The 21,920-nt window shown below is 44.6% G+C and overlaps 1 protein-coding gene across 4 annotated transcripts in view; it reads right to left on the reverse strand.

The window, feature by feature from the left end:
• Positions 1-21,920, reverse strand: part of LOC104696530 (voltage-dependent T-type calcium channel subunit alpha-1I) — a 160,201-nt gene that overhangs the window by 76,573 nt on the left and 61,708 nt on the right. For 3 of the 4 annotated variants that reach the window (XM_039571001.1, XM_039571003.1, XM_039571002.1), the window contains 2 exons: positions 3,466-3,577; positions 2,326-2,459 (listed from right to left, as the gene is read on the reverse strand). In XM_039571001.1, the coding sequence (XP_039426935.1) occupies positions 2,326-2,459; positions 3,466-3,577 (246 nt within the window). Of the gene's footprint in view, positions 1-2,325; positions 2,460-3,465; positions 3,640-3,807; positions 3,903-21,920 lie in introns of those variants that run through there. The other variant, XM_039571004.1, reaches the window with a different exon arrangement.

Here is a 21,920-nt window from a genome sequence, read left to right on the forward strand (position 1 = left end):
CAGGAGCCAAGTTTATGACCTCCCTCAGAGAAAACAAGAATCCAGGATGATGAAAAGGAGAAGGCTCTTAGAGAAAACTGATTAGCCTCTGATCAGGACCTAACTCACTGGCGTGGAGAAAATGTGCAAGACCTAATGCTAGGTGTCTTCTCTAAATCAGAATGCTAAGGCAGCATCTGGACCAGAGTAAGCTGAAGCCATGATCCAGGTGTGGGATCAATAAGGATAAATGTTGGAGCTTACATTTGAGGTTAAGTAAAAGCCTACAGTATGTAAGGACAAGTTAAAGCCTTGGGTTTTATTTAAACAGCGCAGACAATTTTAATGAATTTCAAAGAATAATGAATTAATAACCACAAGCTTTTATAACTCGAAATACATTATATAGTCATTAGTTCTATATAACTAAATGGAAAAATCTTTCTTTAGCAGAAGTCCTTTGAGATCAGATATTCTAATGAGATTACTATCATTTCATTCTGACACCTCATGAGGACAATTGAATAGAAATCAGGCAACAAATTTCTTTCAGTTTTGGACGTGAAATAAAAAATCCTCCACACAGATTATTTTATATGTAAGGAGTTGATTTGAAGTCTCCTTGGCATTGAAAGTAGTTCAGATATAAGCTTTTTTTCCCTAGTACTGCTATCAGATGCACAAAAGACTCTCTCTCTCCTCAAATTCCTGCCAGGAATGGTGACAGAAGGAAATATGTAAATAGAGTTTGCTCCCTTCTTGTCTAGGTAGTGTGGATTTTGCTTATTTTCTGCATGAATTATTTGAGCTCACCCTCTTTCATTTAGTATTGGCCCACTGATTTCACCATCTCTTCAGATAGCACCACTCTCTTACCATGCTTGCAGGGACCCCAGACAGAGCAAGACCCCCAGTTTCCAAGCCTTTTTACCTCATATGCTGGTACTCCTGTGCCCACCTGGAGTAGAGTCTTTCTCCCAGCACAATGCAGCATCTCACCCACTCAGAGGAGCACCATGGGCTCCAAGGTCCCCTTTTCAAACCTATCCAGCTTTTCCTTCCTCAAAGGCTCCTCTGCTATGGTCTTGCTTTCCCTGCATCCAGTCTCCAGCAAATTTGCCACCAGGAGCTCAGGCTAGAACATACAATGATCTGGCTTTTCTCAGCACCATGTCTCAGGGGCTTTAAGTGGCACTCCTCACATCAGGCTGTTTTAAATCAGATGTTAATCGAAGCAGGCTCAGCTTTAAGAAAGGTCTTCCCATCTCACACATATTGTGTTAATTTAGAAAAGCCTACAGCTTTCATCTGCCTGTCCTCCTTTCATGCACAACCTGACCGAGAATCAGCCTTCAAATTTTTACAGCTTCACTGAGTTTGAAAATCTCTGCTCCTCCCAGAAGCAAACAATTATCTGCTCCTCCAGAGGGAATGACTTTCAAGTCCTGCTGTAGAAGAACTCTGTCAAAAGCAAATATAAAGATGGTGCTGCTCCACACCACGGGGGAAAACTCTGCAAAGTGAGCTCAAACTCACTGCTAGCTCAGTCAGTAATACATGCACTTCCAGGCAGCAGTGGAGCTGGTAATTCCTGGCTGCAGAAAAAGAAAATTGAGGGCTTCTCTCTGAAAAGATGTTAGCTTTTTTTTCTGTGAGAAGAGCAATATTATATATTTATTTCTGATTTTTTTTTTTTTTTTTTATTATACCACAAGGCATTCTAATTCAAAATTAGAATTCTGGGAAAAAAAGCACATCCCACTGCTATCAGAAATGGACATTTTGCTGTGCTTTAACAGGCAGATTCTGGTAGACTTTCCACTTGATACATGCAGAGGGGAAAATCAAAGCTTCACCATAGCAACTTTGTTGTAAAAAACCCTCAAATGTCAACTTGTCCCAAAAGTACAGTGGGTAATGCTGGTGCAATACAAAACCAAAAAGCCCTGAATAAAAAACCCCTACATTCTTACCCTTGAAACACTGCTGCTGGAAACAGAAATGCTAGCTTTAAATTGGTTCTGGTAAAGGTTACACCTCTTCTACCCAGACATTTTAAAAACACAAAAAAACCAGAAACGTTTCTGGGTAACCTCTTCGGCTGGTACAAATTAACACCCTCTCCTGAAGTTGTGCTAGACAGACGGCTGCACGTCAGCTGAGGAGTTAAGCTACCTTGTCTGCTCTTTCTTCCATTGGCTGCTAACCCCAGCATGCCCAATTCCAGTTTGGCAGCTGTACCAGAGCAGCACCAGAGTAGAAACTTTCCCCTCAGTTACATCATTTCTGTTCCATACAAGGCTCTAGTAAACCCAGAATAAACAAACCCAGAAACTATCAACCTACCCAGCCATGACAATGAAGAAATCCAGGCGGTTCCAGGTATCTCCAAGGTAACACTTCTTCCCAAAGATCCCCAGGGCCACCATCTTTAAGACCATTTCCATGGCAAAGAAGATAAAGATGAAATCATCAAACACCTGCCAAACAGAAACCCAAGAGCGTATTTGACAAGCATTCTCAGCTGTGGACTTTAAAACACAGAATGTGAGAAAAATACTAATTTCAGTACTCCTGAAAATGAGCTAGAGGCAGGGCTGGAGAAGTTTCTTCCATGTAGCCCTGGCATCACAGTTTCCTGCTGCTCAAATTCAGTGAGGGCTTTCGTAGTTTTTTCACCCACAGGTGAAGTAACTGATGCAGACTCCGAGACTCCTTACATAGGCTTGAAAAGTGGTGTTGGTTCAGCACCAGCAGATCTAAACGTGGCCAGAAAAACACTGTTTTTCCAAGATCCCCCCCAGGAGGGACTCCTCATCACATTGCTGCAGATGGCTCAGCTGAGGACATAGTGCAACTCCCCAGACAGCTTGGACAGCACACACCCATCACAGAGAGAAGCTTCAGATACCTGAAGGCTTAGCCACAACAACACTGTGGATGGCACCCTTTGCTGTCACCTTTTCTTCGGGGAAGCATCAAGCACAGCTGGTGTGTTCACAGGCTGGATGCACTCATGGCGCTTCTAAGTGTTCCTTTTATTTCCTCTCCCTTTGGGCATCCTGAATGGCACAGTATCTGTTGAATCAGTAATAGTCTTGCACATCACCAGACTACCAAATGCATTGGAGGTTGCTATTCTCTCCTGCCTGGATTGTGTAACCTTAGTTATTTCTCCCTGGCTTAACCCTGACCTATGTATCTCGTAGGTGTCTGTATCCGGAAACCCCTGCTTATGTGCAGGATCAGGAAGATCAGCAAGGGCTCAGTATTGCATAGTCACAAGAAGAGTTCATTCATTCTCTCTGCTGTCCCATTCCCCTCCTCAAAGCAAACTCTTGCCGTTTTACAACAGGACAGCTCACTGTGAGGGACAATCTTGCCAGCCTCTCTGGGAAGGTATCACCCACACGCTGAAGGAAAGCATGCATGAAAATTTGTGACTTGGACTGAAGCACCATCACAACAAGAAGGAAATCTGCTTACCTGCAAGATTTTACACCTGTCAGAAAGGCAGTCCATATCCTCACATGGCTGGTACATTCCCAGGGTAACACAGTTTAGCAAAATCACCATCATGCTGACACACTCGAACCAGGTGGAAAAGAGTCAAGGAAAACTTCTGCAAAAGCATCACGGCTGAGATAAGCTTGCTCTAGGCTTGAAGTAACAAAATAGGAAGATTAAGGGAAAGAAGCGCTGGTAGGCTGATTTATTACATTCCCGCATTTTCCCCACTCAGTTCATCACTACTCCAGTCCTTGATTAAGCCAAAACTCTTTTGAAAAAGGGAAAGTAGAGGTAGCTCAAAAGGCCTCAAGTACTTACACAAGTCAAATCATTGCCATAGTCAAACACATGCTTGCTCCTCTCTTGTTGGTTTGCTGAGTCCCTTCCCTCGCTGGTTTACTGAATCTCCCAAATATATGGAAGAGACTTTCCAAGGTGGTCTATACCTTAGTGTATCAGAGATCTCCAAGATCTGGGGATCTAAACCAAAAGGGACAGATTAATCTCTACATTAGCCTAGTGATTATTGGGAAGGGGATACAATATGATGCTAGAACTCTCCCTCTTTCCCTCTCAGAGAAACTTGGGGGTAAAGAAGTGCCCGTGGTCCACCTAATCTGTTACTACACTTCCAACAGTGACCCACACTGTATAAACTCCACAACGTGCCCAAGTTACTCAGTAACTATGGGGAGAAACTGTGTTTCTGACCCCAGCTGGTGATCTGTTTATGCCCTAAAGCACGAGGATTGATAGTCCTTATAATTGTTTTCTCAGCTACACTGGTGTCCCTGCAGATGCTTTGCTTATTCATTTAAATCCTTTGTTGATAATCTTACTAAAATATCTGCTTCGATAATAGTTGGCAGCCCTGAGCTACACTGGCTAATTATACTTTACATTAAAAACTGTTCCCTCCTACTTATTATTAATTTGTTGTCTTGTAATTTTATCAAGTGCCACTTCATTTATGTATTAGAGAAGTGGATAAAAATGGTGTATTTGTGTGACCTCTGTACTCTACCCACTCTAGCTGCCCCCTCTTCACCATCCCTCTCCTCCTGAAGAAGTTTTAAAGCCTGGTAGATGCTTATCCAAGACCTCATTTACAGTATTTTAGCTCTAAAAGTGGGTGCATTTGTGCAATACCTTTCCAGCGTTCCCATTGCAAAGCAGTGATGTAGAGCAAATAGACCTCCAACCTCTGGCACAAACATTCTCGGGCATTTTACACACCTCACAACAACGTATCTGCCCAGTTTCCACTGTCAGACAATTTTATCTTTTCTTAAATAGAAGAGGCACGAAATTGTCTACTTAACATACAACCACTGAGTGCATCCATTTTCAGCCCTTTCAGTACTGAATCTAAAAGAGTGGTCTATATCTCTGATCACTTCTGAAAGACATTCAACTTCTGTGGTTTGTTCTGAGCAACTCTTCCATGCTCATTCCCTGACAGTGATTTATGACTAAACTGCGCAATCTGATCTAGAAGATAATTAATTCTCTCTCTTCTCCCCCACCTGGTTTGTGGTGAGCTACCTTCAGCTGCAAAATCAGACAAGAGCAGGGCACTAGTTCTACTGTTCCAATTATTCTCTAAGGTGATTTCAAGAATGTGTTATCACTATCCCTCACAAAGTTAATCCCACATGCTCTACAAAGTAATGCACATGAAGCCCACCCTCAATGTAGGCTTCAAAACCAGAGCCCTTTTCTGAGGGGAATGCACCAAAACGGCACAAATAAAGTATTTTCACTCAGGGGTCTATGCAACTTCAACTTTCCACCTTCCTCTCTCTTGCACATTTTTTTAATGATCTTATCCGAAGCCCAGGAAAGCAATTTGAGAGGTTTCCATTAGCTCACACAGGGTTTTCAGATAGGACTGCAGTTCTTTTCTGGACTCTTCAGAACCTGTTTGGCATCTTCACTGCGAGTTACAGAACCACAGAATGGTTGATGTTGGAAGGGCCTGTGGAGGTTGTCTTGTCCACCTTCCCTGATCAAAGTAGCATCAATTACAGCAGGTTGTTCAGCATTGCATCCACTTGGGGTTTGATTATCTTCAGGTATAAAGGCACCAGAACCTCTCCAGGCAACCTGCTCTAGCATTTGACTATTTACACAGAGTAGAAGTGTTTCCTTATGTTTAAATAGGACATATCCCACCTTTCAGGCTGTGCCTGTTAGCTCTTGCCCTGTCACTAGGCATCACTGAGCAGTCTGTGTCCTTTATTCCTCTCATCAGGTGTTGATACACATGGATAAGATCTCCCTAAACCATCTCTCCTCCAGGCTGAGCAGCCCCAGCTCTCTCAGCCTCTCCCTTTTGCAGCAGGTGCTTTCACAGTTACTGGAAAGGCAGCAGCAGGGAAGCCCAGACAGGAGGATCAGTGCTGAATGACATTCTTCAAGGGGCCAAAACAGTTTCAGAGCAGGATGAGCCAATGGTTGCAAAAGTCCTTCTCCCTGAACATAAGAGGAAGTCAGAAGATATGTGGAAAAAACCAGGACCTCAAACATTCCTGGATTAAATTAATGCATAATGAATGAAAAGCAAAAATTGTTTTAAAAGCCAATTGGCTTCTTTTTTTTTTTTTCCAGAAAGCATGATAAGAGAATTTGAGGCAGAGAATACTACTCTGACTACAGCCAAACTCGGGAAAGTCAGGACAAAGGGGGTAAAAGTCAGGAGGTTTTATTTAACACAGATCTACACCTCTCTGCATGTGCTTTGGCAGCAGCACTGTCAGGGCAGCACGCTTCCATGTTTCTCTCACTGCCCTTGCAGTGCCCCCCACAAGGCCATGCAGACCATGGCAGGGTGCTGTCAGCATCTGGTGAGACCCTGAAGCACAAGACATGACACACCATGGCAACTGCTCCCAAAAAGATTGAAACTTAGGCCAGATGTGCAATCTCATCTCATCTTCTTGCTTAAAAAGCTGTTGCCAGTTGCAGATGATTTCTTCTCCCCTGCTTTTTAGGTATCAGCTCTCAGAGTTTGCCACCGTTGTCCAAGCTTCCCAAGAATGCTGCTGAACTGCTGGCCATTCCCAGGCTATTACAGTGATACTAGAAAAAGCCACTGCCCCACAGTTTTCCTTTCAGAGCAGTTGGAAACCCTGAAAAAGCACATCCAAGCAGCAGCAGAAAGGAAGAAAGTGCAAGGAGAAAACCAGAGCATCTCCTGCCCCAAATCAGGAGGGGTTGGTGCCTGCTTGGGTTGGTGAAGGGGGTAATTAGGACTATCTGCTGCCTTATGTGTCACCATTGTCAACCACAGCTACTGACTCCTGTCACCACAGCAACAGCCTGCAGCCAAGGTTTATCATCTTTCTTTTGGTGATGCCTCCCCTCTCCCACATCCCTCACCCCCCTCCTTTTCCCTGTGCTTGAGCCTGTAATTAATTGCAGCTGCTGACAAAGCCAGTCTTCACAATCTGCATCATTCAGTCAGAAGTTTAATTATTAATTAACTTCTTTCAAAGTTTAAATCTCCTAATTACAAGCAAACCCATGCACATGTTCTCCCAGCCCCACTCCAGCCCTTCTTCCTTACGGCTACTCTCCCTTCCCACAGCCTCATTGCCAATATCTTTCCCAGTGAGTTTTGGGGCCTGCAAATGGTTTGGGAAACTAAAAGGAGACCCACACAATTTCTGCCCATGGTCATCTTCTCTCCTTGGCCACCACAAGGTGCTTCAGAGGAAGGCTCCAGAAAATTCACAGCAATCCACTATGTAATAACTTGCCCTTTTCCCACCTGTGACAGTTCACAGTTGATTCAAACCCTTTCAGATAAAAAGACCATGGCCCTCATTTGAAAAAAGAAATACAGCAGAAGAGAAGTGTCTCCTGAGTTAATAACAGAATATTCTCAGTTGGGAGGGTCCACAAGGATCATTGAGTAACCATGGGCTAGTCTCATTATCCACGTTAAGTCTCTCCTCCTTAAAAAAGTTTTGTTCATTTCAGCACTGTCTGGGGACATCAAGATCCATGTCTAGATTAACTATATTTTGCCTAAAAACTTGCACTGGTTCTATAGCTGGTGCCTGCTTGTGGCAGCAAGACTTTTCTTTGCTGCTGGGTGCCAACCCTGCCCTGCACCCCAAGCAGGGCCTGGCCAGCTGCCGGCCAGAGACAGCCACTGTGTATCTACGGACCCTCCACCCTGTCTTCCTATGGACAGGGCAACTCTGGGATGAGGATGCATTCAACAGGGACATGCATCACCAGAGCACACCAGGAGAGAGCCGTCATTCACCCCAAACCATCTGGAATGCGCTGACAGCCACAAGCTACAGGACAGTTAAGGAGATATGCAGATGTTTCTGGGACATGTTTTGTGGTAGTGCTTGATAATATAACTATGCATAGTGGAAGATTATGTTAGAAACAGGTGATGAGAGACAGACAAAGCTTTTGGGCTCAATTCCTAAGTGACAAATAGCAGAAGAAACATCTGCTGTGCTGGAGCTGTAAATACCTTGCACCTAAAAACTGCATACCACTTAAGATTCTTGGGATTGACCTTAATCTCCATTTTCTATCACTGACAAAAATACAACAGAGCAAAATAAAACAGTACTTTGGGCCCTCTTCTCTTCTTCCATCATCAGCTGTAGTGGCACAAGTAGCTCCCCAGAGGCTGGCATTCCTAACAGCACAGAAAATATATAAGCTTTATAATCATGACAATCCCTCAGTGTTTCCTGCTGCTATTTCCACACTACTCTTAGAGTATGCCTTGTGCCAATTAAAGTCCTGAATACCTCAGACCTATTTCACATGCAGCAGAAATGCCTGACTGCAAAGTATTTACAGCAAGGGGGAAAAGCCAGCCCTGCGGTATGGCTGGTCATGGCAGAACCTGCTCCTGCTCCAAAATGGAGAGAAGAGCAGTTCAGTGATTCAAGTGGAAACATGGAGCCCCACGCAATGCATCCCAAACACCAGCCAGCCCTACATACAACTCCTTGTGGCCTCCCATCTCTGAGTTGGTGCCAGGCAGGCTCAGCTGAGGGCACTCTGCATCTCATCAGCCTGAGCACTCCTCTCTGCTTCCCCTTTGGGCTCCTCCCCACCTACCTCTCATCCCACCATCCTTCCCACCAGCTAAATGGCTTCACCCTGTCATTCCAGTCTGCAGTGATTGCATTTCTTTCTCTCCCTTTGAAGCAAACTAAGGACAGAGCTGTGTTCCTTCCCTGCTTTCCAGCCCTGCTTTGTGACTGTCCTGCAAGAAGCCAGTAGGATGCTGTACTTGAAGCAAGACAGTTAATATTACATTTGTAATGGAAGGAGAGATTTGTTATAAAGGTCAGAGAAAGCAACAGCTCCAAGGGTAGAAATGTTCATTTTCTCTACCTCATTGCTGTTGTCTTTTGAAAATGTTTTCACAGGCAAGTTTCACTCTTTGCCCCCTCCCACTTTTTCTTATCACCAGTCAGCTTTTGTGGTTTGTTTTTCCTTCTGTATCAATGCATAGGAGTTTTGCCTTTTCCTACGAAACAAGCTGGCTGAATAAACAGGGCTCTTTCTCTTCAGCCTCAGTCTGCTGAGCTAACTCACTACTAGAAGTTGAATGTAACACTGTGTTCACTTGAAGAAAAACACCTCTCAAAATGTGTTTGTGTTCAAATAGATCAAAACAAACATTTTTCAGAACAAGAAACTTTAAAAATCCTACTTTGGAAAGACTAAAGCATTTCTTCTTTGTCTTTTTTAGTGCAAAGAAAAATTTCAATGTAACAGAAAAAAAAGGTTGAGGTTTTTTTGACCCAATATAGAACACCCTGGTTTTGAGTTCTGAGTTTCTGTTGGAAATCAAATGCCAACACCCAGCATTGCAATGCTGGGATTTCATGGTGGCCAAGCCGAGGGGTGCAATTTGTAAAGCATATTTGCAAGCACTCAATGTCGACATGCTCTAGGTGGTCCCGTGTCGTGCAACCTTGTACATGTTTGCTTTCATCATGTCACCATTTATAAACTCTTCTCATGAAAAAGGAGCACATGAACTTCAGGCACCTGACATGAGCATTGCTGAGGTCTTCAAGTGTTCAATAATACTGGTGCCAAGGAAAGGACAGCAGTACTGCCGAACACAGAGAAACTGTTACATTGATTTGAGAGGCACTGGGGAAGACTTGTGTTGGTGTTACTGGAAGGCAGGACAAGAAACTGCAGAAGGGGGACACAGTAGAGAAATTTTAAATGCTTGGCAATGCTTCTATGTTTATGCCCTTTGGAAGGGACTTCCTATCAAGAACAGATTACAAAAGACAAAGACTCAGTTGTTCCCATGTTAAATCCGATAAACACCAAAACCACAAAGCATCATAGGTCAGATTCTCTGATCTCACTTCCAAGGACTGCTCAGAAAGTGGGTCCTGTACCAGGCCACACAGGCTTTTGGCTGCATAGGTCAGTTTTCATTAGGTTCCAAGCTAAATTTGAATTTAAGTCAGTTTTTTCTCAAGCACCACATCATATCCCCCTTCAGAGTTTGGCAAGGATTGAAGATGGCTTTTGAAAAATTTTGTTAGGTTTGCTTTTTTTCCCATTACAGAAACAAAACGAAGCAAATCTCTCCTTTCTTAAAACTCTTTCTGTAATGATTTATTCAGTTCTTCTAAATGCATCCATTAAACTCTCAAATCCACTAAAACCAAAAATAATAGAAAGAAGTTTGTCAGGAAAAACATACAGTGAAGATGAAGATGCTAAGAATGAACCTGAAGAAAAAACCAGAGGTATTAACACAATGAGGCAAGTCTTCAGATACTCCAGGAACAGGGAGACAACATGAGGTCTCTGACCTAGTGTAGGGGCCCTAATCAAGCAGGAGGCTGCAGGGGAAAAAGCAAGGCTTCTTTAAGACACCCTTCACCAGCAGGACTCAGTGGCACTAAAGCTAGCATGAGTTACACCAAGAATTCTGTCTGTCTGTCACACCATTTACATGGATACACATTGGTCTTGTGAAGCAGCCTGGTGTTTTCTCCAGGAGAGGTGTGCAGATCCCACTGCCGATTATTCAAATATCTCACAAATACCATGCATCTTCATCAATGCTGCTACACTGCCCTGCTATTAATGATTACCTCCTGCCTGTAGCAGCTGAGCCCCAGAGCTTCTCGACTGATAATGACCCACCTCCAAATTGCATCTATCTTTCAGGGTGCAGCAGAGCATCTGTTTGACAGTGTGCAGCATTCCTACAAAGCTGTTTGCTACAGAAAGCATGAAAAAATACAGTACCTAGAAAAAAAACCCACCCAAGAATCTTTTTTTTTAGGTCAGATGAAAGTAATTACCCAAGTTTAAACTTAAGCAGGGTATTAGAGGTAATGACTGTTCCTTGAGAAAGAGCTTTTTAATATCCTCAGATGGCTGGGACTGTGGTTGCCTGTCATTCTTGCCAGGAAAGCAGTATTCCACCATGCTGTGGAACCAGTTCAAGACTGACTTGAGGAATCACACCTCCCGCTGACTCCCAAATGGTGCCTCCTGCAGCATTCTGGCTCTGCCTTGGAGATTGCTATCCAAAATCTGACCTGGCTTCACATTAAGAGCTTCAACAAGGTCACAGCATGAGGCAATAGGACTGCAGCTTGGAACATTATTATGCTGTATGACAGGTGAAAGAATTTTGCTCCAAAATCTCCTGGTCAGAGTGGCAGGTTCAGCAGTTGCTTCCTGCTGCAAATGGAGTCATAGGAGTAACAGACACCAGAGAAGGACCAGCTGAGGAAACCCCCTGAACCACAAAACTGGGGTCCATTTTTTAAAGCTCTTATTGCTTTGATATTTCACACAGCACAAGCAACTCCCAATTGACAGCAGTGGCAAAGTAGAAGAGTTAGTTCTTGATTTTGGACTCAGCTAGACCTCTACACCAGAGAAGAGCTGAACTTGGCAGGCCAAAACAGGAAGGTATTTGCAGTCCAGAAGTGATTTCAATTAGTAATGTGCTCCAGAGTGACAAAATCTGAATTTTCGAGTGTAGCTGAATTTTCTGATACAGTGCCCCATCGTCCATGATCCCAGGAAGTGACATGATCAGAGAGGCTGGTGGAGTTCTCTAACCAGAGCCTGAGCCATGGGAGTTGGGTTGGGTGTTGACCTTTTATCAGATGTAATCTGGCTGTGGTCAATATCTTACTTGGTGGAAATTTCCTTCTAAAGTATGAGAATGGAGTTTTGCAAGGGGAAAGGAAAAAAAAATCTCCCAGTCCTCCCTCTGCTTCTGTGCTTCATTGCCCTGTCACCCAGCAGCTTCATCCAAAATTGTGTAAGTGTTCCTCAGCACCTGTCAAACTGATGCAACAGCCCTGCCATATTTGGCAGTGCTGCAGTCCCTTCTTTTGCCTTCATGTCATGATGGGTTTGAATAGAGTCCTTATCTCGGGCAGGCCCACTAGACACAACCACTAAATAAATACAGCACCATAAGAGCAGTGTTCGTGTGACTCAGTTTCAAGAAAGGGAAAGAACAAGCGATGAGAGACTTGGGAGGGCAGGGAAGAGGAATTCTAAAAAGGAAAACCTTACTTTTATGCCTCCTTACTGCTCCTAATGTTGTCAGGTTTGTTTATGGATGGGTGTAGGGTTTGTCCTCTTGTTGTGGGTTTTAGGTTCAGTGGGCTTTGGGAAACCATGTGTGGGACATGAAGAGGATATTCCAATGAACCTCCTGAAGCAGGTGCTGCTATGCAGCTGCCCAGGCTTGAGCTGGGAATCACCTCCCCCAGGCTGGAGGCACAGACACATGAAGGACAGAGAGGTTTGGGTCCTGGGTGCTGAACTTTACAGCAAATACAAAGGAATGAAGGAAACCTCTGTCTTTGAATAAGAAGCCATTTCCCTGGAGAGGAAATAGGGTAGAAGAAACCTCACCAGGACCAAAGGGCTAAACCCCACCAAACAATAAGTGTGCTCCTGTTCCCTTTCCTTGCACTGGTCTCTTTGTTCAGCATTGCTGTCTTTCTAGACCATAGTATTTTTCAGATGTTAAAGACTGCTTTTTCCATTATTTGCAGCTTCCCACCTATCCCTCTCAAAGGCCACACAAGTTCAAGCTGAGCTTAGAGGGATGTACATATCAGATATGTCTGAAGGTAGTGCAGGGCACCTTTAATGAAAGGTCATCTTGCCTTGCAGGAATGTGATGATGACGACAACGAAAATACAAAAGGCAGATTATGGACTTTCTCACAGTTTTAAAAGGTGTGTATGCCCTTCTGCACAGGGGCTCTTCTCTGCAGGTTTCAGGGCAGTATCTTGTACCCCAGCACATCACCTGGTGAAGGATGTGGAAGTGAGCACCTTGCTCCTCCAGACAGCCAGTTTCCAAGGCTAAATTATCTTAGAGGGTACTCCGTCTCCAGCAGAAGTCCTAGATTGGAGAGGCAGAAAGAAAGGCAGAGTGGCTTTATCCTTTCTCTCTTCTCCCAGTGGCGTGATGTTTTCAGTGGCTGGAGCATCACTAAATCCTATGCTTGGTGCTTAGCTTAGCAGGCTTTTCTGACGAGTGCTTCAGTACAGAAAAAAAAGACGTGGTGACAAATCTTTGCAGCAAAGTAAATAAAGATTAATTCAGAAGTGTAGGGAGTGCTCAGGTAAAGTCACTCAGAAGAAATTGCATACAGTCTAGGCAAAATGCAGGGCAATAACAGAGAGCTGGGTATGAGCTCCTGTTGTTTGTTTCATTATTGGCTGTAATTAAAACATAATTGTCAGAGTTTAAGTTGTTACCACCCCCTATTTTGAACGCTCCTTTTTCTTCTCACACTTCTTAACTTTTTTGAAGGTTTGTAGCTGGCCACTCTACACTGATTCCCAGAGGGTATTCTGGAAGATTTGGCACTGATGTCCTGCAGGACGCGTGCCTGAAGAAAAGACTGCAAATGACTGAGCCAATCTGTCTCAGCAGATAACTGGAAGCCAGGGGCTTCAGCCAGCACACAGGCTCCCAGCAGCTGCTGGAACCTCCTTGAGGGCACAGGTGGGCTATGGATGCACCCTGAAAAGGAAGGTCCTGATGTGTCTGTGTGACAAAGGTAACTGTGAAGGGCGGGAAAGATTCTCAGTATTTAAGCTTCTCATCTTAGGAGGAGAAGAGAGCCTGTGGTGGGTGAGCAGATGTGTCAGCACTCTCCTAGTACATCTGGTCTCTTTTCCATCCCTCCTCTTACATCCTGAAACAAAGAGCAGTCAGTGAAAATGAGGTTATATGAATCGTCTAGTACTTTCCTTCAAGACACTGTGTGAACTTTCACTAAATTCCACATCTACCTCTTAAGGTACATGAATGCTTCCCTTTTGTTGCTGAAAAGAAAGCACTCAGAAGAGGAGCAGGGTTTTTTAAGTATCCCCTGGTTTGAGTTTTCCAATGCATGAGCTTCTTAGAGACTGGTTTTCAGGAGTGTGTAATACTTTTAATTTCTAACAGAGCCAACAGGATTAATGATGCTCTAAGCCTCCAAAGCCTCTGGCTCCCACTATCTCAAGTCAGATGGCCAAAGACCAGAGTTCACTTAAAAAAAACCCCCAAAACAAACAACATTACCCAGCAATGACACAGTAAGTTACTGCTAGGGCTGCATTAAGATCCAGGTGTTCCTGACACCCAGTACATGTTCACTAAAGGCCTCAGTTTTCTGGCTAGTTGACAGACTGCACCATGCCAGGGAAAGGAGCCAACATGACTCATGCTCAATCACTGCGATGTCGACAGTGCTGAGTGCTGTTTTAGGGGGAGGTTAAATGCTGTGAATGTGCTAAGCATTAACAATATTAAAATATTATTAGTATTATTTATGAGATATCTCCACGTGTCCTAGATGATGCTAGCCAAGATCAAATTATGCAAAATGTTACATAAACATGCAGTAGAACATGCTGCCTGCTCCAAAGGGTTTTTAATCTAACTGAACAGGACAGGCTAACGATGCATTATGATCTCCGCTTTGCACACAAGAAGCAAGAGCACAGAGAAATGAATGCATTTACCCAAGGGCAGACAGGAGACATGGGGCACAGCTGGGAACTGAGCAAGAGTCTCCCAAATTGTTCTCCAGCATCTCTGACCTAAGATCATTCTCTGTCTCCACTACCACTGCATTTGATGAGGACAGTGCTCACAGGGAAAATTATTTTCCCAACAATCTTTCCTCAGAATGATGGGAGCAGTGTCCAAGTTCCACTTGTAGAGGCAACTAAAGTACTGCCTTATGATAATATAGATTGTCATAAATACTGGGCTCCCTGCATCCAGAGAGGTTTCTGGCTGTTCAGGCATGCAGTGGATGAACAGGCAAGAGCCAGAAGACGTATGCTCTCTACCTCCATCTTCCACTGATACCTTCACTGGGACCTCAAGATAAAATTCAGCCCATAGTTGTGATAGTGTAACACTAAATCCAGTTTAACACCCCCACATCTCTCTCTTTTCCAGTCTGCCAAGGAATTTGCTACGGTCCAAGGGCACTCCAGGTTCCTTTAATAGAAGCACGCTCTGTAAGCACAAGTTACCAACACAACTGACTGCAGAACAACCATCTCTGTAAAAGGCAGCTCCTACACAGCATGTTGCTAATGGGACAGGCTAGCTAAAGCCTCCATCAATCAGCACAGCATAGCTCTACTGCCTCTTTGATGTCTTTCTGCCTGTTGTATTCATTGCCCCTATTCAGATTTAGGACTGGTACCACATTTGTATTCCTGTGACCTATTTGTTTTCATATAGATTCAACTTCACACTCTATTTATTCTAGAGTTTTTGACAGCCCCTGGAAATACATGTTTCTTCCTCTTATTTACAGTCTAACTTATTTTTCCCTGTACTGTTTCCAGTCAGAAATTTTCACTGTGCATTAATCTCACTTCATTTTGGACACACCAGTGATAGCCTAGCCCATTACCCCATCCTTGCTTTCTAGCCATGCCAAGTATTTCCTTTTCTCTTTTCAGAGTCTCTTATGAGCCTTTTGGTTTTAACTTTTAACAACCACCCCCCATTCTGTCTGACTCTGTAGGAGGTGCTTCTTTATTGGATTACTCTTCACTATCTCACCGACATCCATCTTCTGTCACATTAATTTCGGAGCACCAAGGGATCATGTGCATTTCCCCTGTGCCATGCAGGTTCCATTACCTGCACTAGTCAGCTACCCTCACATTCTTCCTGCCTCCTCTCCATAGTGCACACTCATTCAATACTGCCACTGCAAAGGCATCCTTGCCTATGGCAGGGGGGTTGCAACAAGATGATTTTTAAGGTCCCTTCCAACCCAAACCATTGTATGATTCCATTGAGGGTGGTGAGGCACTGAAAATGGTTGCCCAAAGAAGTAGTCCCTTTCCTGGGATTGTTCAAGGTCAGATTGAACAGGCCTCTGAGCAACCTGATCTTGTGAAAGCTGTCCCTGCCCTTGGCAGATCTCTTCCAACCCAGACCATTCTATGATACCTAACAACATCACTTCCACAGAACACTTGCAATACTTCCCTTTCACATTTCACAATCAAGTGACTTTACCACAAGGATGCAATAAAGATGATTGTTTAGCTGGGACATAGCTAGTACAAAATGTTGGCAAGCAGAGTACAAAACCCAGCCATCTTTCCCTAACCAGAGGACAGGGCTCCCACAGGGTCTCAGCAGCCTGCGAAGGTCCACTGCAGGGAAGGCTGTGGCACGATGCAGACATTTCAGCCCCTGGATCAGCAGATGGCCAAGGAAAAGAGAGTCACAAAATTATTGGTAACCTGCCCAGCTCAGCAAGATGAGACGTTGTCAATGAGGAGCACCAGTGACCAGAGTATGAGATAAATTAGTTCTTGGTGGATTAGGATGGCTGCTTCATGCCCTGTACAACCCTGCCAAAGAACCCATCAGGAGCAGTGGATTCATGTGCTGTTCTCTGAGATAACATACCATCTACTACTAGGCTCAGGATACCTACATCTGGAAGACCCATCAACTTTTGCAAATTTACTTTTCAAACCCTACATGCAGTATCCTTTCTCGAACACATCTAGCAGTGACTTAACAAAATTCATCTTCCCTACGCAATCTTTTTGTTCATCTGAGAATGATTCTTCCTGCCCAGATACAATCAGACATGGAGTCAGAGGTGTAATAGGAAAAACTACCGCAGAAATTTAGGCTCCTTACTCATAATCCACCCTTATATTTCAATACTTACTGCCTACAGATTCTTATATGCCTGACACTGACCTGTGCCCCGAGCACTCATCCATTTTGCTGCCAGGATATAAAGTGCTTCAAGTGCCCATCCCCATGGGATGCTGTGCAGGAAGCATGTTTGGTTTGGTCTGAGCAGGTAAGGGTCAAAAATATTTTCCCTCAAGCAGCCATAGTCACCATTTATCAGCGAGGAAAAGAAGGGGCAGCCCTGTCGTAACACCACTTTGAGAAAGGAGAAACCCCCCGGCACCACCGTTTTTTTCTGGACGAGGAGCTGCCATACCTGCTCCTACAGCAGGGGGGCTGAAGCAGGAGGCGTCAGCACCTGCGCAGCATGCACAGCACAGCCTCCTCTCAGGCACGCTTGGAGCACCCACTTAACTGCACTGCATTTAAAGAGCTTTCAGATTATTTATGACAGTGAGTGGAAGGAAAAGAAAAACCAGAGCATAGGTCAGGATAGTAAAGACAGACTTGGCACACAGGGAGGAGACAGCCACTGTGCACCCACAGTAAATCTCCAAGAGCGACCGCAAAAGAGCGTCCATCTTTCACAGAAAGAACAGCCTGTCCCTAAAGCCAGCTCTACTCCCCACCCCTCTGCCATCAGGGAGGATGACAAATCCCCAGCTAACAGCAAGATGGCTGAGGTTCTGCAGCCCCACAGGCACCTTTGCCAGGCAGTGCTGGGGGCCAGGGCAGTCACAGTGTGCCAGGTCTGGAGCCAGACACCCACTCAAAGCCCCGCATGCTGCACCAGGCTGATAAAGCAATTTTACCCACACCACTCTCCCTCACTCTGCACTCTTCCCACCCACCTGCCACTAAAATTGGGGAGGAGGGTACAAAGAAAAATCAAATTTTCACTAATATTTTGTGCACAGTGACCCATATTATAATTTTTTCTTTGTTTAAGTTGAGCTTCATTTCTCCAGGATAATTAGCTTTAGCAACGCTTCAAAAAAACTTTTCAGCCTCACAGAGCCACAAGTTTCTAAATGACAGTTGTCACATCAGGCTGCACTGTCATGTACAAAGCTTTTAGTGGTCCTGTCTCTCTCCATGCTTTAAGGCCATTTCCACAGAGACTCCATATACACACCTGATCCTTTCCTCTCCTGTTAGTAGTCACAATTTTCCTCTGACACTCTTCCTTTCAGTTTCCCGGATGCTGCCTGATAGGATTTTGTTTGAAGGTGGATAAAAAAGAAATGATAAACTAATGTTGGCCCCGTTACTGGCTGTTGCATTACAGCTTTTCAAAGCAAGTATGCCTATGCATATGTAACATACACAAGGATTAGGGCCACATCCATAGAACAAGCATCAGCTGATACAGGTCTTTCATGGGGAAGGCATGTACATTCAAGTGATTTGATGGTCTGTCAAGTGATTTGTTTCCTCACATAGAATGCCCAGGCTTTTTGATGACACGTTTGATGCACTTATTTTTAAATTGTCAAAGTCCTTTCTTTTAAATTGTTCATACTTATTTGAAAACATAATCTCTCTCAAGAAGGCCTTTTCTTCCCATGTTTGAGAACTCCTTAACTTTTTTTCAATTAATTTAAAAGAATTTTTTTCTTAATTTAAAAGAAACTGAGAAATAAGAAATCATTATTCTCTCTCCTCATTGCACTGAAAATAAGAAATTGCTGTGATCCTCTAGCACCTTCTCCTGTAGCTACCACCATCAAGGTCCAAAACAAAGCCACTGAAGCCAGCAAAGCCCTCCATCCTCACAGACAGGGTCCTGAGTAAAGCAGCCACCTGTCAGTCCAGAGCACAGAGAACTTCTCCAAACACAGCTAAGACTCTGACAACTTGAGTTAGGGTTAGACAACCATCTCCCCTTCCCAGACCCCATCAAATCGTGGCTACCTCACTTCTAAACTCAATAGCCCCTGAACTGAGAATCCATGCTTATTTTCTTACAGCATGAGGGAGCAGCATGGATACGCATGTACAGGTTTGTCTGCTTCTATTTGGAGCAAGAGTAGCACACTAAATTTCCCTTTCCACCCAGACACTGTGACCACTCTGGGTGAAGTTTTGCTTCTCATTTCTCACCCCAGAGCTCACTGACAGTTCCACCAGCAGGCTGGTAAGACACAGCACAAGACTGGGATAAAGCAACCAAGGCAGAGGAGAGCAGGAACCCATGAAACACATGGCATTCCTATGGAAACGCAACCAGTTTTGTCCCTGATCCAGGGAGAATCACCCTTCCATGGGAAGGAGCCTCCCACATTCTAGCAATTTTCCTGCTTCTCTTCTAGTTGTGAAATGGCTCAAAAAAGTAATAGAAGCAGTTTAGCATTGGGGAAGTTTGTCATGGGCTATCTTTTAGAAACAGAGATGGTTCTTTCCAGCCCTAGCAGATGGAAGCTAATGGCACATTATGCACCTAACCCTGGCAGGGACAGAAAAACAGCTGCAGGAAAACAGATCTGAATTCCCCAAGCCCTTCACAATGCAGCCACTTTCTAATGTGCTTAAGAGCATGTGGTGGTGTAATGGAAAGGTTTTATTAACACAGAACCTGCACAACTCAATTGTAAGTTTTAACCCAGTACAAATCACGTCAGTAAAGCCTGTCTGCCTAATCCCCATTCTACAGCTGCAATAGCAGAGGACGATGGCTCAGCTGAAGGAATACAAACTGGGACAACTACAGTGCTTAGCACGCAAAGGCTTTTCAGAAGGGTCCTATATTGGTACATTGGGCAGGAATAGCCTGTAACTCCATCAGTCTGTGGAGCTCTACACCCATTTAACACATCAACATAGAATCATGTCTTAGTAGATTGGTTAGTTTGGAAGGCACCTTAAAACCCTCTAGTTCCAGCCACTGTGGGCAGGGATACCACCCACTAGATCAGGTTGCTCAGGGCCTCATCCAATCTGGCCTTGAACCAGGGGAACAGAAGATGGCAACTGCTTCAATCTTGCTGGGGTGACCCAACGCTACCTGTGGGACAGGACCACACAATTGCGGTCAAAAGCAGAGCACAAATGTGTTACAGTTGATTTATGAGACCACTTGCACATATCTAATCACATTTTCTGCAATGCAGAGATAGCACTCGGCAGATTTAACCTGGATTTAAGACACTCACTGAAAACTGCACATAAAACTTCCTCACAGCAAGGCTGGGATAAAGATATCTCACCCATGGGAGCTAGGCTCCTCAGGAATCTTTAAGTGGAAGTAGAGAGATGCCCAGCACACATTGTCTATTAGGAAAGCCAGTCAGTAAGCCTGAAAGGCCAGCCTCAAGTCTAACATGGAAGATGGTGAGACACAGGGGTTTTGTCAGTTACTACAGCAAAAGACAGGTGGATTTGGGGCTTGTGACAGAATGATGAGGAGTGAAGCTAAAATCCAGGGCAGGGCTTCCTTGACCAAATCCAACCACTCAGCTCTGTCACTTCTGATTTCAGATTAAAACTTCCACCTCTTCCCGTAGCAGCACCTCCAGCTTGCCTCACCCCATGCACAGGCTAGTGAAACATTTAGCTACAGTTTTAGCTTCAAGCCTTGGAAAAAGCTCTCTATGCTCCCAGGCTCCTTTCTGGTGTTCTGCGGACAGGGTCTTTGTTCAAGCATTTCTGCTCTCTTCCTTTGCCATGAGGTTACTCTGTTTCTAGACTACACAATTATAGCATCAAGGTTCTCAGTAGCTGTACCATTTATTTGACAATGATCAAATCTAGAGGAAAAAAATTGCAGATCCCTATCATGTTGCTGGATGTGTAGGGAGAGAGGAACTGTTTATTTTTCACTGACCCTTTAAAACAAATATTTTCCTGTCTGGATTAGAAAACATGCCTCATCTGAGTAAAATTTAGCTCAAATCTTCTTTTTGTTTTTCTGTTGCTCTTCAAACAGGGAATTTCAGAGACTACTTCACTGATGAGAAAAAAATGGATATGCTTTATTTCAGGAGTGGAGGTTGTGCCTTGGTTCTCTCAGATATATGAAACATCCCTTGATTGTGCAAATGCATCCTGATGGTGTCTTTGTGTTCTTATCACTCCTGATTTATGGGGGCCTTTTCTACACTCAGAAAAAGAATTTGCATTTCAATTTCCATTACTTGCTCCTTTCCTCACAGCACTCCAGCTCTGGAAGGGAGCTCGTATTCTGCTTTCCCCCAACTGCCCCACATTACTCCAGCATTGGGGAGGATACAGGAGCAGGGTACTACAGGCTCTGCTCTATGGGAACAAGGCCCATGCTGCCATGATCTCTGGTGAGATACACCTTTGCTTATGCCCAGCAAGGACCCCTGGCATGTCTGGCCCCGTCTCTCAGCCCTTCCTCCCTACGCTGCGATGGAGGGGGAAGGCAACAGCCCTGTCTCCTGCCTGGTTCCCAACACCAGCCCTTGCTTGCTCACCTGTTCTTAGAAACAGCAGCCAACAAAAGAGCAAGAGGACGAGGAACGCTCACCCCTCTGCCTTCTCGCTCCTACAGAGATGGCAGGAGGACAAGCAGGAAGCCTTGGGGACTCGTCCCTTCCTTGTTTCCTGCAGGGTTGTGCCTGTTCTAAGGTGAGCTTGCAAGCAGACTCCAATCCAAAACCACCTGAAAGCATATCACATGTCTTGGACAGGTGGGTGGAACACGGATCTGAAAGCCACTGTCCCCTCTACGCTTCATCTTTACCCCTCCTGCAAACCCTAGTCGCCGCAGAAAGTTCCTGTGCCAGCTCAGGCGCTGCTCTCTCAGCCCTGCATGCCTCTTCTCATTTGTGCAGTCTGGATGGGCTGTCACAGGCAGCCTGAGCATGCTACAAACCCTCTGAGCCTGCACAAGGGGTGGGCTTGGAGCCAGGAATGTGTGGGAAACCACATGGGCTGTGTTGCAGACCCCACCATCCACCTTGCAGCTAAACTGGGGCTTTGATAGATGTAGTTCATGTCTACCTAGGAAACATTAGAAGCTTTGAAAGAAAAAAAAAAAAAAAAAGAAGATAAAAGATAGCTTCAGAAACGGGGGAGGAGTTGCCAGGACACGTCAAGCTTTAAAGACGTGAGTCGCAGAAATGCATTAAGGCTCGTTGTTCAGAGCTGTCAGCCCCACAGCCGTTATTAAAACTGAACTCGGTTAAAAATAAGAGAAGCAAACTGAACCTTATTGAGCATTTGTTTGGACATTAAGGCCACAGATTCCTAATAGGTTGTTGGAAGTCAAACC

This window comes from Corvus cornix, chromosome 1A (genome assembly GCF_000738735.6).
Source record: "Corvus cornix cornix isolate S_Up_H32 chromosome 1A, ASM73873v5, whole genome shotgun sequence".
NCBI lineage: Eukaryota > Metazoa > Chordata > Aves > Passeriformes > Corvidae > Corvus > Corvus cornix.